The sequence below is a fragment of the Sinocyclocheilus rhinocerous genome, unplaced genomic scaffold (genome assembly GCF_001515625.1).
Source record: "Sinocyclocheilus rhinocerous isolate Xijiao unplaced genomic scaffold, SAMN03320098_v1.1 scaffold195, whole genome shotgun sequence".
Lineage (NCBI taxonomy): Eukaryota > Metazoa > Chordata > Actinopteri > Cypriniformes > Cyprinidae > Sinocyclocheilus > Sinocyclocheilus rhinocerous.
Window position 1 is genome coordinate 265,890 of NW_015631099.1, and position 22,142 is coordinate 288,031.

At 38.0% G+C, this 22,142-nt stretch overlaps 1 protein-coding gene across 8 annotated transcripts in view; it reads left to right on the forward strand.

The window, feature by feature from the left end:
• LOC107741597 (glutamate receptor 3) overlaps positions 1 to 12,419 on the forward strand; it is a 126,745-nt gene extending 114,326 nt beyond the window's left edge. The window contains exons 13-15 of one of the 8 annotated variants that reach the window (XM_016554345.1): positions 4,690 to 4,937; positions 5,931 to 6,045; positions 12,142 to 12,419. In XM_016554345.1, coding sequence (XP_016409831.1) covers positions 4,690 to 4,937; positions 5,931 to 6,045; positions 12,142 to 12,387 — 609 coding nt within the window. In that variant the 3' untranslated portion in view covers positions 12,388 to 12,419. Of the gene's footprint in view, positions 1 to 4,689; positions 4,938 to 5,163; positions 5,364 to 5,551; positions 6,046 to 8,406; positions 9,343 to 10,077; positions 10,616 to 10,995; positions 11,280 to 12,141 lie in introns of those variants that run through there. The other 7 variants (XM_016554346.1, XM_016554351.1, XM_016554352.1 and 4 more) reach the window with 7 other exon arrangements.
• Positions 12,420 to 22,142: the final 9,723 nt, after the last annotated feature.

The following is a 22,142-nucleotide window of genomic DNA, read 5'->3' on the forward strand; positions in this document are numbered from 1 at the left end:
CTAAATGAATACCCGTGGCTCCTGATGATATACTGAGGTCTTATGAAGCGAAACGATCATTATTTGAACACCATTATTACCTGTAATCCAGAGCCTCAGGCAAACGATCTGGAGTGATGTCTGGTTCACAAATGAATCATTCTTCTGAACTGGTTCATCAAATCAAACTTAATCGTCTGAAACAGTTTGCAGCTTGAGCAGCACAGATCTACAAGTTACTCAATCAAAACTCACTTTTGGACGTTCATGACAGTCACTCTGACTCAAAATGAGCCAAAATAGCGGCGTATCTGATCCTATGATGAATGAACTGACTTTTGCTTTTATTTTGGATGCGATTAATCATATGCTACTTCATATGCTCTAGACATCCACGTTTCTGAAGACTATAAGACCATTTCAGTGGGGAACTTTTTTTCATCTCTAAAGCAGCGGTTCCTGACCACAATGCTGGATTCCCGACCACTGCAAATTTAGCTCGTCTCCTCTGTCTGACAGGACATTTGAGGTCTTGGAGTCTCTACAAATGAGCTGATGACCAGAGTCAGGTGTGTTTGATTAAAGAGACGTGCAAAATGTGCAGTGTTGAGAGGCTTGGCTTCAGGAACATGGTAGAGAACCACTGATCTAAAGAAGCATACAATTGCAATATAACCAACCCAAGAACCTTATAGAGCCGAAAGGGTTTATGGTTCTTGAAGAATGTGATGATCCTAAAAAAGATCCTCAAACTGTTGAGCATTTTCTCACATCAGTGGCATGTGTGACAACAGACTTTAGCAGCAGATTTGTCCCGCGTGCAACAGTCAAGCACAGAGACGGCGCAGCAGCATGTGTCGTCACGCTGAGAGCTGTTTAATTCTGCTCTCTAAAAACTACCTGTCTTCTCGAACGTGAGCTAACAGTTTTCAGAAGCATTGCTCCTCAACCTCTCACGGCCCTGTAGAGCAAGAGCAGTGATAAACACTTGCTTTTCCATTCGAAGCGACTCTAATATGAAGTTTATTTGCCAGGCTGCACGTCTGTGGTGCAGTGACACTTTCATTTTGCGAGCTGAATGATATGACCCCTAGCTCGGCACAATGTAGGCTCCGGTAATGCTTGACCAAACTGAAGGGAGGAGAGAACGGTTGAGCTTTCCACTTCACGTCACTCTCGCAGTCGCCCTGTCTCTAGTCCTCTTATCTCAGTTGTTATTCACACATCTTCTATAGTTGAAGTGACATATTGAAGTAGAATGAAGACGCAAGTTTTCAGAGCAACAACTCTCTTTTGACCCAAATTGGTGTTGTAGGATTGTCTCGCCTCGAAGGAAGGTTTAAATGCTTCCCATTATAGTTGAGGTAGTAGGGTTTGGGTTTGACCACGTGATGTAAGTTTGTATCCTGTGAAGCATTTTATCATGGTACAAAACTGCTAATATGTGGGGACTTTGATGTACAGTGAACCAGGGTGATCACTGAATGATCACTATTTTTATTAGCCTTGGTATTTATATGGTCCTTCAAGGTACTCCTTGTGAAAAAGAAGTGCTCTTAATCATATTGAATGCACGCTTGTGCTTCAAATCTTATATTTAAAAAATATATTTTTCGAAATAAAAGGCCACTTGAAATAAAGAGAGCAAACATGCAAGTGTCTGAAGACATTACATTTGGTTCAAGTACAGTATAAAGTACATTTGGTTCAAGTACAGTATAAAGTACATTATTTTCATAATAAGTACTCTTTAAAAAAAATATGCTGAGGTGTACTCAAGAGACATCAATGAATACAAATGGTAAATGTCCAAAAAAAAAAAAAAAAGATAAGGTACTATATTCAGCTTAGGTAAGACCCATGGGACAGTATATACTTCGGAGTAGGAAGACAGTTTTGGGATACATCCCGGCATCTTTGACACACTATTTTCAGTGTACTATGATTTAAGGAGCGCTAATTATCATCTTGAATACTATTAGAGTAGATGGTTGGGATGCAGCAATAGTTTTGTCATGCATTAATATGAAAATCGTCTTTTTGGCATCTTTGACTTGACTTTGAACTTGCAATGAGTGAAGTATGGTCTTCGTAAAGGTTTCATAAATGACCACTATTGATATCCTACTCATACAATATTTACTGTGTTAATATTGGTCAAATGTGTTATTATTGATAGGATCTGGATCTAAATATTGAGTGGTCAGCTATTCTCTGTCAGTAGCACCATATATCACATTTTTTGAAGTATGTTAATGTTAATGGAGTTGTTTATCGACCTTGATGCAGTAAAACCGCTATTCATGCAGTTTCACTTGATAGCATTTTAATTACGGATAGTGATGTATCCATTATTAATAGAAAGAGTAATGTGGACGCTGTGGGCTTTGTGTTTAGTTGTCATCTTGATGCACACTTAACAGCACTCGTAATGACAAAAACCCAGTATATTTTCATGTCATTGGAGTTCCCGGCTTTGACCTGAATTTGACTCATGTTTCTTCTGAATTCTGTAGATCCCCCACCAAAATAATCAGTTTTGTACTTTAGCTCCAGAACATCCCATAAGAATTCAGTGATTATAGCTAATGATGAGGAAGGCCATCTTAGTCTTTATTATATAGTGCAGATGTGTGTTTGGGGGAATATGGGAATATCATGAGGGAATAGGCATGCAATATACAGTGCAGCAGTAAAAACAGCCTCATATTCTTCAGCTGGTATATGATCGCACGCAACAATCATTTGATATAACGACTCCCGTGATAAAACAGCCCATAATGTTACACATCCCCAATCACATTTGACAGTTACCAACAGATACAACGGGCTGGAAGCCTCCTTTGACTTTATTCAAACATAAACCAGCCCAGATGTAAGCAATGCCACTGGACACTTTTCTTTCAGCTGCCAGGTTTAATTCTCCATTCACCAGATGTGTGTTTCCTCACGTCTTGGCACTGAACACAAGTGCTTTCTGAATAACAGCCCTGCCATAAACTTCTTTGGTTCTTTGGTGATTTTTAAGGCTCTATTATTGTGTCATTTAGCAACAATCCTATAAAGTGTCCATCTGTTCCTCATGGTGTTCTGGAAGCAAACCGCTGTGACTTTTTTGCTGATGCAGTTGTCTATGTTGGCATATGCTGTCATTATTTATGTTCCCCTTGATGCATTAAATAATTCTGCAGTTTTTGCACCTTCAGTTCAGCACTGACTATTTGAAACTCTACTACTTTAAGAACAGACACCTCTGTATGATTGCTACTAAACTACTTTAAGTTATATTTTTATGTCTTCATTGGATGGGACAGCACAGAGATCAGGAAAGGGGGGACGGGATCGGCAGCTGTATTGCATATCAGAGCGCTGCGCAGGAGGTTTTGGGCTCCAACTTAAACTACTTATTTAAATATAACTGACAATTTGTTTCAGGAAAAAAAGAGTGGACTAGTAAGTGTGCATAATCAGTTATGGCTGGCAGAGAGTGTTAGTTAGTATAAATCAAATATAAAGCAAACATATGTTTCAGTCAGCCTCAGGGAGACATTTGGTCAGTTTTAGATTCTTTGAAGTTGTTCGCAATTTTTTATTTTTTTTTGCTCTATGTAGGATATTGACACCCAACTGTTTTGACAGTAGTAAACTATAGTCAAATACCCACTCATTAAACTTTGACAGCTGGGGCACCGCTAAAGACTGTCACTATGACACCAGCCATTTTTAACACATTATCAAGCCATTTTAATAGGTTTAACATTACATTAACAGCTAGAAAAATAAGCTAATTTGACTAGAAATGCCAGAGACTGGAAATATAAAACAGTATTCTGGTATGAGTCAGATGAGACTTCGGCATTCAGGAAGGGTGGATAGCATGCATTGTGAATGCAAAGCATTTTGGTTTTGCTTTTTCACATTCACACAATTGCAAATTTAATTTGATATAGGTTAGCATGCAAGACTAATGACATGCACATACACTGGTTCGCAGTTTATGGACCTACGAAACATCTTCCTGTTGCTGACAGACAGAAACTACTGAATGTGATCAACAATGTTGTGGGTAACGCATTACAAGTAACACGAGTTACATAATCAGATTTTTCTTAACGAAGTAACGCAAGTTACTTTGTTTTCCCATTTATTCACTGACCACCTCTCCTTTCCCTCCTGTATTAATTTCGCTTTTGGTGTGAAAGGGCCTTTACAGTTGCCAAAAATATAACTTTGCGGTTTATTGTAATTAACAAATAAATAAGCAAGCCCAGCCCAGGTGACAAAAAAGTAATGCAAAAGTAACATAATGCATTACTTTCCATAAAAAGTAACTAAAAGAAACCCAATTAGTTACTTTTTTTAAAATTAAGTAGTGTAATATTGTAATGCATTACTTTTAAAAGTAATGCATGGTGCTTGTCGTATCCATGAAGCACTCGGAGAATGGCGTCATGGATTCTAGCTAGTTAAAAGTAACTTTCCCAACCTTGGTGATTAAAGCATTGAACAGTGGTAGAACTAATCTACTACTCGGTGTATCACATACTCTGCAATCTTATTGTGAACTAAATACATGAGGTCTGTAATTCTGTATGATTTCGGTGTTTATTATCTATTATTAAGTTACATAAGACATGATGTGTAAATGCAATCTTTGTGCACTTCATGAATAATGGCCATATGTCTGTTTTTCTTGTCTCCTTTGCACAGCGTTCAAAAATAGCAGTGTACGAAAAAATGTGGTCGTACATGAAATCGGCCGAGCCCTCCGTCTTCGCCAAGACCACGCCCGACGGAGTGGCACGGGTACGAAAGTCGAAGGGCAAATTCGCCTTTCTTCTCGAATCAACCATGAACGAATACATTGAGCAGAGGAAGCCCTGCGACACCATGAAAGTGGGCGGCAATCTGGACTCTAAGGGCTATGGTGTGGCGACCCCCAAAGGCTCAGCATTAAGGTGGGTGGAATAATATAACAATATTCTCCATGTTGTTATAGTATTCCACCTACCCTGATGTCCTGTGTTGTCATTTCCTCATCCCCTCCCTACCTCCCTCCCTCCCTCCCCCAATCCCCCTGTTACGACAAAGAGGTAATGGTATAATGCATTATGAATGTTATTTGATTCACAATGATGCTTCTGATCAATTCTCTCTTCTTTAAATGTTTGTCTTCTTTTCCAGTTTTTCAACCAGATATTTTTCATTTCGAGACTTATCAGTGGCTATTTTAAGCAATCATTTCTCATTTGTGTGTGTGTGTGTGTGTGTGTGTCTGCGTCCCTTCCCGTCTCTCTTCTGTCTTTTTTGTCCTTCGATCTTTCTCTCGCTGTCTCGTGTGCCTGTCCTTCCTGACTGTCGTGTTGTCACTTTTAATTTAACAGTTCAACGGTTTTTCAATTCATTTCGAGACTTATCAGTGGCTAATTTAATCAATCATTTCACATTTGTGTGTGTGTGTGTCTGCCTCCCTTCCCGTCTCTCTGCTGTCTTTTTTGTCCTTCGATCTTTCTCTCGCTGTCTCGTGTGGCTGTCCTTCCTGACTGTCGTGTTGTCACTTTTAATTTAACAGTTCAACGGTTTTTCAATTTAGCTTGTAAAAGCTGCGCTGTCACTTGTGACGAATGTTAATTGCATGATGTTTGTTGTTGTTACTTTTCTTCTCAATGACAATGTCCCCATCCCGCACACTTCAGTTTGAAACAGCGTAACCCTCCATGCCACCTTGAATATTTAACACTTTCTTTGCTCTGAGCGTCTCTTACCTTCATATTCGTGAAATTCTTAACCAAATTGTGCTCTTTCAACCATTCTGATTACTGCTATAATTGACTCTCAGTAGTAGTAGCTCACCGTATTCAGTAACGTTACCATTACTACTACTATGCTAATGCAGTAGATTGCTCACAGACCTGTGCATTTTCTTACAAGTTATGTTTTATTGTTTCAAGAAATGCTGTTAACCTGGCAGTTTTAAAACTGAATGAGCAAGGCCTGTTGGACAAATTGAAAAACAAATGGTGGTACGACAAGGGAGAGTGCGGCAGCGGGGGAGGTGACTCCAAGGTCAGCCTCAATGTCACCGAAATCGGGTACCATAGTACAGAGTAATCGGCAAGCCTGTTATCCCTGAACCGAGCCAAAAAAAACAACCAACAACCAACAAAAAAAACATGCATCCTTTCAGTGACCCCACTTTATCTGAGAGCTAAACCAGAACCCTGACTTGGCTAACGGAGGAGAGAAAATGACCAGTATGATTTTGTCCTACTGAGGAGAAGTTACTTTGTTTTTTGTTTTTTTTCGCACTTTAGTGTAGCGTTCACACACAGATGTTAGCGATGCTGTTTGGTTAGCAGCTGGAGCGGCGCTAGTTCATTAGCGATATTAGCGCTGAGACTGGTGAACTGTTCGTGTTTTAGGAATCGGAGAAAACATCCGCCTGGCAGACAGTAAAGAGAGACTTGAGATTGCCTTCTCGCTTTGCTTCTGCTAGGCAGCTGACTTAGTCTTCTTAGTTAGTTTGCTTTTTCTCAGATAGAATAGCAACAACTTTTCACCATTTATTCCAGAAGTTAAAGGGGAAGCGTGTGAAGTCCCGCCAATCAGAGCAGTGTTTTAAGTGAAGTATGAGAGGACAAATCATTGTAACATCCAAAAACTTGTTTAATGTCTGACAGGACTAATAGACAGCATAGATCAGGACTGGTAAAACACTGACACAAACAGTGTGATCTTGAGTGGCTAAGAATAGTGCACATACATGAGCATTCCCATCTCCACACCAATCTGAGCACAGGATCAGAAGTCCATCACTTCGTTTGATCCTGGCTATTTGTCCTCCCTTCTCGAGGCCGATGTAAACCCACACAGCAGGGTATATGTGGGACGTGTTGGGCCCGGTCCAGCCCTTATTTTGTACTCATGCGGAGGTGAAGATTAACTGATGTGCTACCCTTAGACTTTCCAGGTCAATTCCCAGCATACAGAAGGGCAAAATCACTTTTATATGGAACTGTTCGTGTTGTTTGTTTTGAGAATAATAGTCAAAATGGGGACACACATGATGGGGGCTAACAGTGCTTTTTCATGTGTGTCCCAGACTTAAAAGTGTACAGCGTTAAAAGCCTCATTTTCAGGACCTTAAAATTTGCCAAAGTAGAGCACGGATGTAGTTTGTATAATAAATGCAATATAGAGCATACATTTTTCTCGACATGTTAAAGGATTTATGAAACCACTAAAAGCATTTCAATTTAACTCAAATTTCTTGCACTCCACCATAATACTTCAGTCTACATTTGCATAAAATGTAGGATTGTAAATGCTAGCTTTTTCTCCACTTAAAATATACTAGATTTTGTTAGTGCTAGAATAGGTTGTTTAATCTCATTTTTGGGGAATTGGGGAATATTTTTCATTTGATTTAAAGTCAACATGAAATGGCATTCCGTAATGTGGGTGAAATTTTGTTGTTGTTGGATGATCGATTAGAAAACATTGATGCAAGGTATTTGCAATTTTTGCTATTATAGTTTTTATTAATTAACTAGCATTAGATTACTGCACTGACTTATGCATACTAAGATTTTAGAAATCCTACATCACCCAGAACAGAAAAAGACAACCCAGGCTTATTGAAAAAACATACTTCCAAAAATGTACCAACTGTATACATACAATTCACTGCGGTTTACAGCTGAAATGAACACTAGCAATACTAGTTATGGCAAGTTAAATTGTGACATCGAAAAAAAAAAAAGTGCAAGAGTCATAAACTAATTCAGTATCAGTTAAGACTATCAGTTAGGTTTAGTGTAGGTGCTTCATTAATCATAAATGCGATAGAACTTTAACCTTTTAGCGCCATTCAGCAGACATTTCATTTATGATACGTACAACAGCCGTAGTTTTTTGTAAAACGTTGCTAGACTCATGCTCATCTGTTTTTGGATAAAACTGAACATGTTTTAAAGTGTCACAAAACTGCAAGAAGCAACGTAATCATAAAAGGTTGCGATAATCATTTTTTTCCATTGAGCCTGGGTTTGAAAAAGGCATAAAAATGCCCACATAGCTAGTATAGCCTTGGTGACATCAATCAAAAGCAAAAACTGTTTCTGAGGAGGAGCAAGTCATTATATTTTGATCAAAGATTATCTTTTTTTTTTTGAATACCATGCACTAATGAACCACAAATGTGTATTCAGCCAGAACATAAGGCCAGTTTTGATTTCATGTTGACTTTAATTGTCATTTTTTTTCCATAGTTTCCTATTTCCTGAAAATGGGGCCTCACTAATAAGTAACATCTGTACTAGTTGTTAGGGAGCGGGTTTTTCAGTACAAACAAAAGCATTATGCCCCCTGCGTGTGGATGAAGGTGAAAGGTTATGTGAGCTTTCATAATCACCTTCTTTGTTCCAGCTCTCTGTTTTTGCAGTTTGCAGTGATTTGAAGCCCCCATTAGTCGACACGCAGTGGATGGGCTAGCTCTAATGATCTAATGCAGCGAGGCTGCAGTGGCGTGCCTGGACCCAGCCGCACAGCCAGCTGTGGAAAAACACAACAAAAGGAGAGAAAAACAGGAGAGAAATCCACATTAAGCCACCTGCGACAAACAGACATCATGAGTCACACAACCCGTTCTCCTCTCGGCCCCTGGCAGCCCGCTGCCATCCTCGCTGCTGATAGGTTTCCCACTCCAGTCGCTCCAAACGCTCCGAGGATAATTACATTGTTAATCAATGTCTCTCCCCAAGCTAAAAGAAATGTTAGGACCACATAGCTAAATCAGCAGCAGCCATGAGAAATGTAAAGAACATTTAAGCAACTAATTATGTCTAGACGAGTGATGGCACGGCTTTCGATTATAGTAAAAACAAAACAAAATTCAATTTTAGAGGTTTCGTTACATTTTAGAAAAACGGCGTTCTCTAGCAACAGACTTAAAGTCAACATGGAATGATAATCGCAACCCATTTGGCTTGCAGTTAAATGTGACATTCTTCAAGAAAAAAAGTGGGACTTTATTTCAGTTAACAAGAACTGATTGCATATATCATGGAAAAAATAGTGCAGGATTTACTTTGAGACAGAAGTTGCTAGTAAATTTCACAAGTAATTACAAGGAAACAGCAGTCAGCGGTGTAATTTTGAAGTAAACAGTCTAAAATATTATTTTTCATAGTATTTTTTCCTGTAAAACATACTCCAGTCATCAACTGCATTATGATGAACGATTACAAAGGCAAATATATTTTTCTTTGCCGTATTGTGCAGTATTGCTTCTTTTGGAGAGTCTTGAGCAATAAGACATGCATGTATATTATGAAAATATATTGATTTGATTTCATGTTGACTTAATGACTTAATGAATTGACTTAATGACTTAATGAATAGCATTGCGTTAACTGTATATAATTGAAGAGTATTACACCAAATGGCCACCACATCAATCATTGATCACAATATAGTCACCGTTTCATTAGCCGCTAATGCTAATGTCGTTTACAGTACCCGCAGCTACCGATTAGCGACACTAGCCTTTGACGTAGCGCGACTAGGCACCGGTTCGGTTAACTCCAGCACCCAGGTAACACAGTGTTGTACTTTGCAAATGCTTTGACTCATGTGTGTACGGTCTTGTTTACTTTTGTATGTGTGTTTGCCTGTTTGGTTTCTTTGTACTCTCCGCCTGTAATCCGTTCACAGAGTCCTAACGCCAGCTCTCCTCAGCCTGAGCAAAATACTACTGGTAATTTCCGTTGGTCTGTCAGTCAGTCGAGGGTTCCAGTGGAGATCCACATTCTCAGATGCTCAAATTAACCAAGACGCTTCTCTGCTTTTATAGCCACGCAGAAACCTGCCCGTTCTTCTCTTAACAGTGTATGCCGATTACTCAAAGCGATACGGGTAGGTCCTGGCACACTAGCTTAGCCCTGGTGAATGGAAGGTACTAGTTAGAATGCCTGCCACATGTGTGTTGATAATGGCCAGGAGCCCTGCTTTATCGCTTTGTAAAGTATGAAGTAGTTAAGACTTGAATAACATAAAATAACATAATATAATGTTATTTATGTTATTTCCCACGTGAAGAACTCCTGTAAACCTTGCAGTATTGAAACTCAGTGAACAAGGCATCTTAGCCAAGCTGAAAAACAAATGGTGGTACGATAAGGGTGAATGTGGAACCAAGGACTCGGGAAGTAAGGTCAGTCGCTGCAGGTCTTTTGTACTGATTCCAAAAAGTGCATTTTGACATATTGTTCATATGCAAGGAACAAACCAATAGTCAATATCTTGATTTAACCCATGTGTAGTAGATTTAATGACTTACGGCCACATATAAGGAAACCATAAGGACGCGTGGTCTAGAGTTTTGCACGATTCCCCATCATTTCCAATGATCAGCTAAGGGGTACTTATGAGACATATCTTTCTGTTTTTTTTTTTGTTTTTTTTTTTTCAGTATTTCTTCCAGTGAATGCCCTCAAATAAAGCCGTAATGATAAATCTAATGGGGAATTAGTTAAAAGTGCAAATTGATCGTCTGATTAGATTCATTCCTGTATACCAATTGTCTTTCTTGCTTATTTTCACTTGACTCAATAACCATTATGCTGCAGTTCTTACTCACCAAACTTTGAATTTAAAATTTGATGTATTAGTGTTGTTACTTATTTGTCTTTTCCACAAGAAAAAAGGCCTGTTTGTTTATTGAACCTCCATGAACGTCATTTCTCATCATGACAAAGAGTTTCGACGTAAGTTTCATTAGACGAGCGAAGGTCGCCTAGTGACGTGAAGGCGATAGTTCGTTTGTAGTAACAGACAGAACTGAACGGTAAAAATGCAGCAGTGTAAAACGAGCTCGATAAAAACGGCAAAAAGTGTAATACTAATGGACAAATTTTTAATGGACAAGTTTGGGGGGTAAACTGCAGCAGAATGGTTCATTCTGATTCTTAAATTCAGTACTCTGGTGTAGAAAATATGTCAAGTCAGTCGCTGCAGGTCTTTTGTACTGATTCCAAAAAGTGCATTTTGACATATTGTTCATATGCAAGGAACAAACCAATAGTCAATATCTTGATTTAACTCATGTATTATAGTAGAATTAATGACTTGCGGCCACACATAAGGAAACAATAATGACGCGTGGCCTAGCGTTTTGCACGATTCCCCATCATTTCCAATGCTCAGCTAAGGGGTGCTTATGAGACATATCTTTCTGTTGTTGTTTATTCTAGTAGTTCTTCCAGTGAATGCCCTCAAATAAAGCTGTAATGATAAATCGAATGGGGAATTAGTTAAAAGTGCAAATTGATCAAGAGATTAGATTCATTTTTGTATACCAATTGTCTTTCTTGCTTATTTTCACTTGACTCAATAACCATTATGCTGCAGTTCTTACTCACCAAACTTTGAATTTAAAATTTGATGTATTAGTGTTGTTACTTATTTGTCTTTTACGCAATAAAAAGGCCCGTTCATTTATCGAACTCCTGTGGCGTTAACCGCGAAAGCATTTCTCATCGTGACAAACAGTTTCAGCACAAGTTTCATTAGATGAGCAAAGGTTGACTAATCTTGTTTATAACGCAAAGGCGACGGTTAATTTGCAGCAATAGACAGCTGAAGAGTAAAAATGCAGCAGTTAAACGGCGGCTGTGTAAAACGAGCTCCATAAGCGGCAAATAGTGTAATACTAATGGACAAATTTTTAATGGACAAGTTTGGGGGGTAAACTGCAGCAGAATGGTTCTTAATTTCAGTACTCTGGTGTAGAAAATATGTCAAAATATGAATTTGAAGGTTAAAGGATGGAAAGGCAGTTGTTTAAAGTAAGGTTATTAAGTCAGAGGTCTGACCTGTACGTAACTGACCAGCTTCCTCAGATACATGAAGAAGCCAATGAGAAGAGCAGGTTAGAGAAACCATCTACATTCACCAGTTATGGTCCTAATTGACTCATAGACTTTAGACATAGATGGATATTTTCTCTCCATTGGAATCTAGATTCCTCTGGTAGCAGTAGAAATGTAATTTATAGCCAGTAGTGCTGCTTGATAGAACATGAGAGGAGTTGTACTGTATAGTGTGTTTTGTGTCAGGATTGCCACTGTAAGATATGCTAACTATGTCCCTCGCTTCTCTTAGGACAAGACAAGTGCACTGAGCCTGAGCAATGTTGCTGGTGTCTTCTATATTCTGGTTGGTGGACTAGGGCTGGCCATGATGGTGGCTTTGATAGAGTTCTGCTACAAGTCACGTGCAGAAGCCAAACGGTTGAAACTTGAAAAGAACACCCCAAACTATAAGCCAGCCCCGCCAGCCAACACCCAAAACTTTGCCACGTACCGAGAAGGCTACAACGTGTACGGAACAGAGAGCGTTAAGATCTAACGGTAATGCCTCTACAGTGACTCTGTGTGTGTGTGTGTGTGTGTGTGTGTGTGTGTGTGTGTGTGTGTATGCGTCAAAGCCGGAGATTGTGCTTGTCATTAATTCCAGATAATCGAATCAATGGAGAAGCGTTCCGGCTGATTTTTCCCAACGCTGGCTTGTTTTCAAACGGTTGCATCAGTCAGACTGTGCTACGAAACGCATTCTGTTAATAGTTGTACTCTGGCAGAAAATAGGGCCAAATGATACACATGTAGTACATGGATATCTCAGACTGAGAAAATATTTGGGAAAAACCAAACCAATACAGCAGAAATGGGACAGGAACAGACCCGTTATTATTATCATCACCTAAAGTATTGAATTACATCAAATCAGAGCAGATTTGGACACTTTTTCCCTTCACATTCATCTCTGTGAAACAAATCTTGGTCATATTTCACTCTGAAACCAAGAGAAAATTGTATTCGGAACACAAAGCTAATTTCAGAGCTACGAATATATTTTGCATTGTGGCATTATTTTCAGAAGCACTGAAGTAATGGAATTCATCCTGTCCAGACAAAATGATTGGTTTTCTTTTATTCATAAATCAAAAATGCTTAAAATAAAGGTGTACACCATACTAGTCAAAGTCTCTTATGCTTACAAAGGCTACATTTATTTGATCAAAATTACAATATTACAATGAACTGTTTTTTTTTTTATTATTCGAATGCATTTTAAAATGTCATTTATTCCTGTGAAGCAAAGTTGAATTTTTCTAATAGTACTTCGTATTTCCAATTTGTTGATTTGGTGCTCAATAAACACTTTTTTTTTATTATTACTTTTGAAAACAGTTGTACTTTGTAGAAACCATGATACATTTTTTTTCTTCGATTAATAGAAAGTTCAAAAGAACCGCATTTATGGAATTTTTTTTTTTTTTTTTTAAAAGTCACCATAAGCAACATTTTTTCCAATGAGCCTGGGTTGGAAAAAGGCATAAAAATGCCCACAAAGCTAGTATGGCCTAGGTGACATCAATCAAAGGCAAAAACTGTTTCTGAGGAGGAGCAAGTCATTATATTTTGATCAAAGATTACTTTTTTTTTCAGAATAACGTGCACTAATGAACCAGAAATGTGTATATAGACAAAACATAAGGCCAGTTTTGATTTCACGTTGACTTTAATTGTCATTTCTTTTCCATAGTTTCCTATTTCCTGAAAGTGGGGCCTCTCTAATAACGTCTTTACTAGTTGTTAGGGAGCAGGTTTTTCAGTACAAACAAAAGCATTATGCCCCCTGCCTGTGGATGAAGGTGAAAGGTTATGTGAGCTTTCATAATCACCTTCTTTGTTCCAGCTCTCTGTTTTTGCAGTTTGCAGTGATTTGAAGCCCCCATTAGTCGACACGCAGTGGATGGGCTAGCTCTAATGATCTAATGCAGCGAGGCTGCAGTGGCGTGCCTGGACCCAGCCGCACAGCCAGCTGTGGAAAAACACAACAAAAGGAGAGAAAAACAGGAGAGAAATCCACATTAAGCCACCTGCGACAAACAGACATCATGAGTCACACAACCCGTTCTCCTCTCGGCCCCTGGCAGCCCGCTGCCATCCTCGCTGCTGATAGGTTTCCCACTCCAGTCGCTCCAAACGCTCCGAGGATAATTACATTGTTAATCAATGTCTCTCCCCAAGCTAAAAGAAATGTTAGGACCACATAGCTAAATCAGCAGCAGCCATGAGAAATGTAAAGAACATTTAAGCAACTAATTATGTCTAGACGAGTGATGGCACGGCTTTCGATTATAGTAAAAACTAAACAAAATTCAATTTTAGAGGTTTCGTTACATTTTAGAAAAACGGCGTTCTCTAGCAACAGACTTAAAGTCAACATGGAATGATAATCGCAACCCATTTGGCTTGCAGTTAAATGTGACATTCTTCAAGAAAAAAAGTGGGACTTTATTTCAGTTAACAAGAACTGATTGCATATATCATGGAAAAAATAGTGCAGGATTTACTTTGAGACAGAAGTTGCTAGTAAATTTCACAAGTAATTACAAGGAAACAGCAGTCAGCGGTGTAATTTTGAAGTAAACAGTCTAAAATATTATTTTTCATAGTATTTTTTCCTGTAAAACATACTCCAGTCATCAACTGCATTATGATGAACGATTACAAAGGCAAATATATTTTTCTTTGCCGTATTGTGCAGTATTGCTTCTTTTGGAGAGTCTTGAGCAATAAGACATGCATGTATATTATGAAAATATATTGATTTGATTTCATGTTGACTTAATGACTTAATGAATTGACTTAATGACTTAATGAATAGCATTGCGTTAACTGTATATAATTGAAGAGTATTACACCAAATGGCCACCACATCAATCATTGATCACAATATAGTCACCGTTTCATTAGCCGCTAATGCTAATGTCGTTTACAGTACCCGCAGCTACCGATTAGCGACACTAGCCTTTGACGTAGCGCGACTAGGCACCGGTTCGGTTAACTCCAGCACCCAGGTAACACAGTGTTGTACTTTGCAAATGCTTTGACTCATGTGTGTACGGTCTTGTTTACTTTTGTATGTGTGTTTGCCTGTTTGGTTTCTTTGTACTCTCCGCCTGTAATCCGTTCACAGAGTCCTAACGCCAGCTCTCCTCAGCCTGAGCAAAATACTACTGGTAATTTTCGTTGGTCTGTCAGTCAGTCGAGGGTTCATGTGGAGATCCACATTCTCAGATGCTCAAATTAACCAAGACGCTTCTCTGCTTTTATAGCCACGCAGAAACCTGCCCGTTCTTCTCTTAACAGTGTATGCCGATTACTCAAAGCGATACGGGTAGGTCCTGGCACACTAGCTTATCCCTGGTGAATGGAAGGTACTAGTCAGAATGCCTGCCACATGTGTGTTGATAATGGCCAGGAGCCCTGCTTTATCGCTTTGTAAAGTATGAAGTAGTTAAGACTTGAATAACATAAAATAACATAATATAATGTTATTTATGTTATTTCCCACGTGAAGAACTCCTGTAAACCTTGCAGTATTGAAACTCAGTGAACAAGGCATCTTAGCCAAGCTGAAAAACAAATGGTGGTACGATAAGGGTGAATGTGGAACCAAGGACTCGGGAAGTAAGGTCAGTCGCTGCAGGTCTTTTGTACTGATTCCAAAAAGTGCATTTTGACATATTGTTCATATGCAAGGAACAAACCAATAGTCAATATCTTGATTTAACTCATGTATTATAGTAGAATTAATGACTTGCGGCCACACATAAGGAAACAATAATGACGCGTGGCCTAGCGTTTTGCACGATTCCCCATCATTTCCAATGCTCAGCTAAGGGGTGCTTATGAGACATATCTTTCTGTTGTTGTTTATTCTAGTAGTTCTTCCAGTGAATGCCCTCAAATAAAGCCGTAATGATAAATCGAATGGGGAATTAGTTAAAAGTGCAAATTGATCAAGAGATTAGATTCATTTTTGTATACCAATTGTCTTTCTTGCTTATTTTCACTTGACTCAATAACCATTATGCTGCAGTTCTTACTCACCAAACTTTGAATTTAAAATTTGATGTATTAGTGTTGTTACTTATTTGTCTTTTACGCAATAAAAAGGCCCGTTCATTTATCGAACTCCTGTGGCGTTAACCGCGAAAGCATTTCTCATCGTGACAAACAGTTTCAGCACAAGTTTCATTAGATGAGCAAAGGTTGACTAATCTTGTTTATAACGCAAAGGCGACGGTTAATTTGCAGCAATAGACAGCTGAAGAGTAAAAATGCAGCAGTTAAACGGCGGCTGTGTAAAACGAGCTCCATAAGCGGCAAATAGTGTAATACTAATGGACAAATTTTTAATGGACAAGTTTGGGGGGTAAACTGCAGCAGAATGGTTCTTAATTTCAGTACTCTGGTGTAGAAAATATGTCAAAATATGAATTTGAAGGTTAAAGGATGGAAAGGCAGTTGTTTAAAGTAAGGTTATTAAGTCAGAGGTCTGACCTGTACGTAACTGACCAGCTTCCTCAGATACATGAAGAAGCCAATGAGAAGAGCAGGTTAGAGAAACCATCTACATTCACCAGTTATGGTCCTAATTGACTCATAGACTTTAGACATAGATGGATATTTTCTCTCCATTGGAATCTAGATTCCTCTGGTAGCAGTAGAAATGTCATTTATAGCCAGTAGTCCTGCTTGATAGAACATGTGAGGAGTTGTATAGGATAGTGTGTTTTGTGTCAGGATTGCCACTGTAAGATATGCTAACTATGTCCCTCGCTTCTCTTAGGACAAGACAAGTGCACTGAGCCTGAGCAATGTTGCTGGTGTCTTCTATATTCTGGTTGGTGGACTAGGGCTGGCCATGATGGTGGCTTTGATAGAGTTCTGCTACAAGTCACGTGCAGAAGCCAAACGGTTGAAACTCGAAAAGAACGTCCAAAACTATAAGCCAGCCCCGCCAGCCAACACCCAAAACTTTGCCACGTACCGAGAAGGCTACAACGTGTACGGAACAGAGAGCGTTAAGATCTAACGGTAATGCCTCTACAGTGACTCTGTGTGTGTGTGTGTGTGTGTGTGTGTGTGTGTGTGTGTGTGTGTATGCGTCAAAGCCGGAGATTGTGCTTGTCATTAATTCCAGATAATCGAATCAATGGAGAAGCGTTCCGGCTGATTTTTCCCAACGCTGGCTTGTTTTCAAACGGTTGCATCAGTCAGACTGTGCTACGAAACGCATTCTGTTAATAGTTGTACTCTGGCAGAAAATAGGGCCAAATGATACACATGTAGTACATGGATATCTCAGACTGAGAAAATATTTGGGAAAAACCAAACCAATACAGCAGAAATGGGACAGGAACAGACCCGTTATTATTATCATCACCTAAAGTATTGAATTACATCAAATCAGAGCAGATTTGGACACTTTTTCCCTTCACATTCATCTCTGTGAAACAAATCTTGGTCATATTTCACTCTGAAACCAAGAGAAAATTGTATTCGGAACACAAAGCTAATTTCAGAGCTACGAATATATTTTGCATTGTGGCATTATTTTCAGAAGCACTGAAGTAATGGAATTCATCCTGTCCAGACAAAATGATTGGTTTTCTTTTATTCATAAATCAAAAATGCTTAAAATAAAGGTGTACACCATACTAGTCAAAGTCTCTTATGCTTACAAAGGCTACATTTATTTGATCAAAATTACAATATTACAATGAACTGTTTTTTTTTTTATTATTCGAATGCATTTTAAAATGTCATTTATTCCTGTGAAGCAAAGTTGAATTTTTCTAATAGTACTTCGTATTTCCAATTTGTTGATTTGGTGCTCAATAAACACTTTTTTTTTATTATTACTTTTGAAAACAGTTGTACTTTGTAGAAACCATGATACATTTTTTTTCTTCGATTAATAGAAAGTTCAAAAGAACCGCATTTATGGAAGTTTTTTTTTTTTTTTTTTGCAGTAATGTAAGAAGTCTTTATAGTCATGTTTTAACTGAGTGTATCTTTGCTGAATAAAAGGAAAAAATGAAATCGCATCATATGACCCCTTTAAAAAAAATAAAAAATAAAAAAAAATCTAACTAATCCCAGATTTTAGACCAGTATTGTATACTTTAATATTGTCACCTCAAAGTAATGAGAATTGGGTGAGGTGCAAATCTGAGAGAAAAAAAAACAACCCTTTTTCTATGCACAACATGTCTTTCTTTAGATTTTGGCGTGAGATATGATCAGGATGTGTTCTTGGCAGAATTCTGTGTTGTAATATATCAAATAAATACATTATAGATTTTTCACTTACATTATTGCTGAATGTTCCTCTAAACATGTTGCATTTAAAATGTTTAACGATTTAACAGCAGCTGAACAGATCAGAGGATAAATGATAACACGAGGTAGAAACAAACACTATTTTCCCACCGCGCGATACTCTCTGATGTGTGTGTGTGTGTGTGTGTGTTTGCAGAGCAGCAGTCTGGCAGCGTGGTGTGACACCTCACAGAGACGGCTGGATCTTCAGCAGGGCTCGCCCTCTCTCTCCATACACATCATCTCCAGCCGACACAGCACGCTCACACAAGACCACGGCCCGGCGCAAGAATTGGAATCGATTTCTTCAGTGCCTTATGGAATATTCAGAGTATCACACTGATGCAAACTCACGGCAGAAGCATCGCATCGCATCGCTCCAATCACTCAAACCCATCATCATCATCATCATCATCATCATCCCTGTGAAATAAAAACTCCATAGACAGCGAGAAATAAAGCCATCACTTGCGATCTTAGCACACCGAATGAGCCGATCTGACTCGAGACGTCTTCTCTGGACTGTGTGGGACCCGGTGGTCGAGCAAACGCTCGTAATACTGTAAATTTGCTTTCACACTCGTTCAGTCGGTGTATTAATTTGTCAGATCATGGATCGTTTCAATTCCAGATCAGGACCTTTGTGAGTCGGTCGGATATATGTTGCAGTATATCGTGTGCTTTTCTTTCGTCTGATCTATATTTCTCAGAAGTTCAGATGCTATAAACCCCATTTGACCTTCAATAATGGTGAGCTTAAAAAAAAACCAAAAATCGCCACACGATTTCATTCATTCGCGCACACACACAAACACACACACACACACACACGTACTTACAGACACGAACTTCCAAGATTTTGTAGTTATCACAGCATACTGTACACGAAACTGAAGCTATAAATCGGATCACATTATTGTAGATAAACCGCAATTCACAAAAGGACATGGCTTTTACGACGTAGTATTTGATTACCTCACGGTTTGCCGAATATAATTCGCACATGAAATCAAGCTTTGAGATTTAGTTTTATTTGATGAGCATTATCAGTGTTTGGTGAATTATTTAGCAAACGAGACTAGGATTAATAACATTTACAATAGATTTATAAAAAGAGCTGACGGGAAGCTAGCACATTTACATTTCGCTGTGACATTTTTTTTGTGCTGGAGAGAAGGAAAACCAACTGTGACTCCACGGGACCGAGGCTCTGGCCCATCCCGTGACCATGGACAGATAGTTTTATAACGAAAAGCTTTTAAAAGACTACAAACGTGCAACACAAATCTGTACATTTCTAGTGAAGGATTCACAAGCGAGTGACTGAATTCCCAAATTTTCTATCTGCATGCGAAAACTTGTGATTGTCAAGTAAAGCCCTGCGACTTCCATTAGATTCTAGAGGGTCGGTAGAAAGTGGGTTTCAGCTTTCGTATCTTGACCTGTTCCTGACCTGTAAAACTGCACTTCAGCCCAGAGGCAGGCTGATGTAAGACGTGCATGCGTGGCTGTCGTTCCCCGAGCCCCGATAGTGAGGCCTTGTACAAAGAATTTTAATACATTTTGTAAATAAAAAATAAAAAAACTGTATGGAAGCATGTGTGGGGGCTTTTTTATGCACACTATCAATCTGTGATCCCATGCAGGTTATTAGTGCTGACTCTGAGATGATGTGGAAAACAAAGAAAGCATCCGCTTTTTAAAGAATGACACTCTGTACCTACACTAAACTTTCTACACTCCTGAGTCCCGAGCAAGCAATTCTTAGAGTCAAAAGAGGAGCTTCACCTTTAGGAAAACATTGTAATATGTGACCCTGGAGCACAGAAACAGTCTTAAGTCGCTGGGGTATATTTGTAGCAATAGCCAAAAATACATTGTATGGGTCAAAATTATAGATTTTTCTTTTATGCCAAAAATCATTAGGATAATAAGTAAAGATCATGTTCCATGAAGATATTTAGTAAATTTCCTACCGTAAATATATCAAAACTTAATTTGTGATTAGTAATATGCATTGCTAAGAACACCATTTGGACAATTTTAAAGGCGATTTTCTCAATATTTAGATTTTTTTGCACCCTCAGATTCCAGATTTTCAAATAGTTGCCAAATATTGTCCTATCCTAACAAACCATACATCAATGGAAAGCTTATTTATTCAGCTTTTGATGATGTATAAATCTCAATTTCGAAAAATTGACCCTTATGACTGGTTTAGTGGTCCAGGGTCACATTTAAAAAAGGACTTATTCTGTGGTTAATGGTAGAGAAACACACAGGTTTAAAGATTACATGATTCATTCGAGGCTTCTGGGGAATCGTGACAGAAATTATTAATTATCAATCATCAAAGCAGACTCACCGCTGTCTGCGTGGAAACTCCACCTCGCTGTCAACCTCTCCTTCCTCTTCCTCAGACGACTCGTCTCCCGCCTGACGGACACATACAACAGATCATATGTTAAAATCACATACACAAATAAAACACCTGGATCATATGCAGAACAGTTTCATATCCCCATCATATGTGTCTGATTATATTGAATAAATTACTAAACTATTTTTTTAAAATATAGAAATGAACACTTTTATTCAGCAAGAATGCATTAAATTGGTCAAAGTTGACAGTAAAGACATTTATAATGTTACAAAAGATTTCCATTTCAAATAAATGCTGTTATTTTGAACTTTCTATTCATCAAAGAATCCTGAAAAATAAAATGTATCACAGTTTCCACAAAAATATTGGGCAGCACAACTGTTTTCAACATTGATAATAATCAGTAATGTTTCTCGAGCAGCAAATCAGCATATTAGAATGATTTGATCATTGAATTACAAATACTCTGTTTATATAAATAATCAAGTTATAATTAGTAAAGCTGAAGCGTCTATAAGCTTGACCAGAGCAGATTTCCATAAGTCTGATATCTGTTAATAGAAATACTTAATGACAGGAAAAAAAAATCATTACAGAGTTCAAAGCACATACACTTACCAGTCAAAAGTTTGGAGTTTTTAATGTTCACATGACATGCAGGCAAACAATTAAAATAATTCAAAGTTTGTGTTTTTTTTAATTATTATTATTTTTATAATTGCTATTTATTCTTTTTAATTTATTCATTTATTTATAACGGTTTTATTTTTAATTTTAAAATTGTGTATTATTTTTTCAATAATTATTTCTTTATGATTTATATGATTTTCTTTATTATTTTTGTTATATTTACTTTAATTGTTAATTATTTGCTTTTCATTAAAAAATACTTTTTTAAATGATCCTTTATTTTTTGTTATTTTAAAAAAGATTATTAATTAATTTATTTTAATAACCTTAATTCATGTTTAATTTTTTATAAAGTGTTTTCCCCTCACAATGCCTTCAGCATCATTACTCCAGTCTTCAGTGTCACATGATCTTCAGAAATCATTCTATTATGCTGATTTGCTGCTCAAAAAAACATTTCTGATTATTATCAATAATTTCTGTCGTGCTGCAGAAACTTTTTTTGGAAACGGTGATACATTTTATTTTTCAAGATTCTTTGATGAACAGAAAGGTAAAAAGAACAGAATTTATTGTAAGAAGAAATCTTTCGTAACATTATAAATGTCTTTACGGTCACTTTTAAAGTGCCCCGATTATGGATTTTTGAAAATTACCTTTCATGCAGTGTGTAACACAGCTCTAAGTGAATGAAAACATCCTGCAAAGTTTTAAATCTGAAAGTGCACCGTGTATAAAGTTATTGTCTCTCAAAAGAAAGAGTCGACTCTGAATCATTGAAATGAGTCGTTTTTAAAACGAATCCCAAGCCGTTTCATGTTGACGTCAACATGAAACGGCTTGGGATTCGTTTTAAAAACGACTCATTTCAATGATTCAGAGTCGACTCTTTCTTTTGAGAGACAATAACT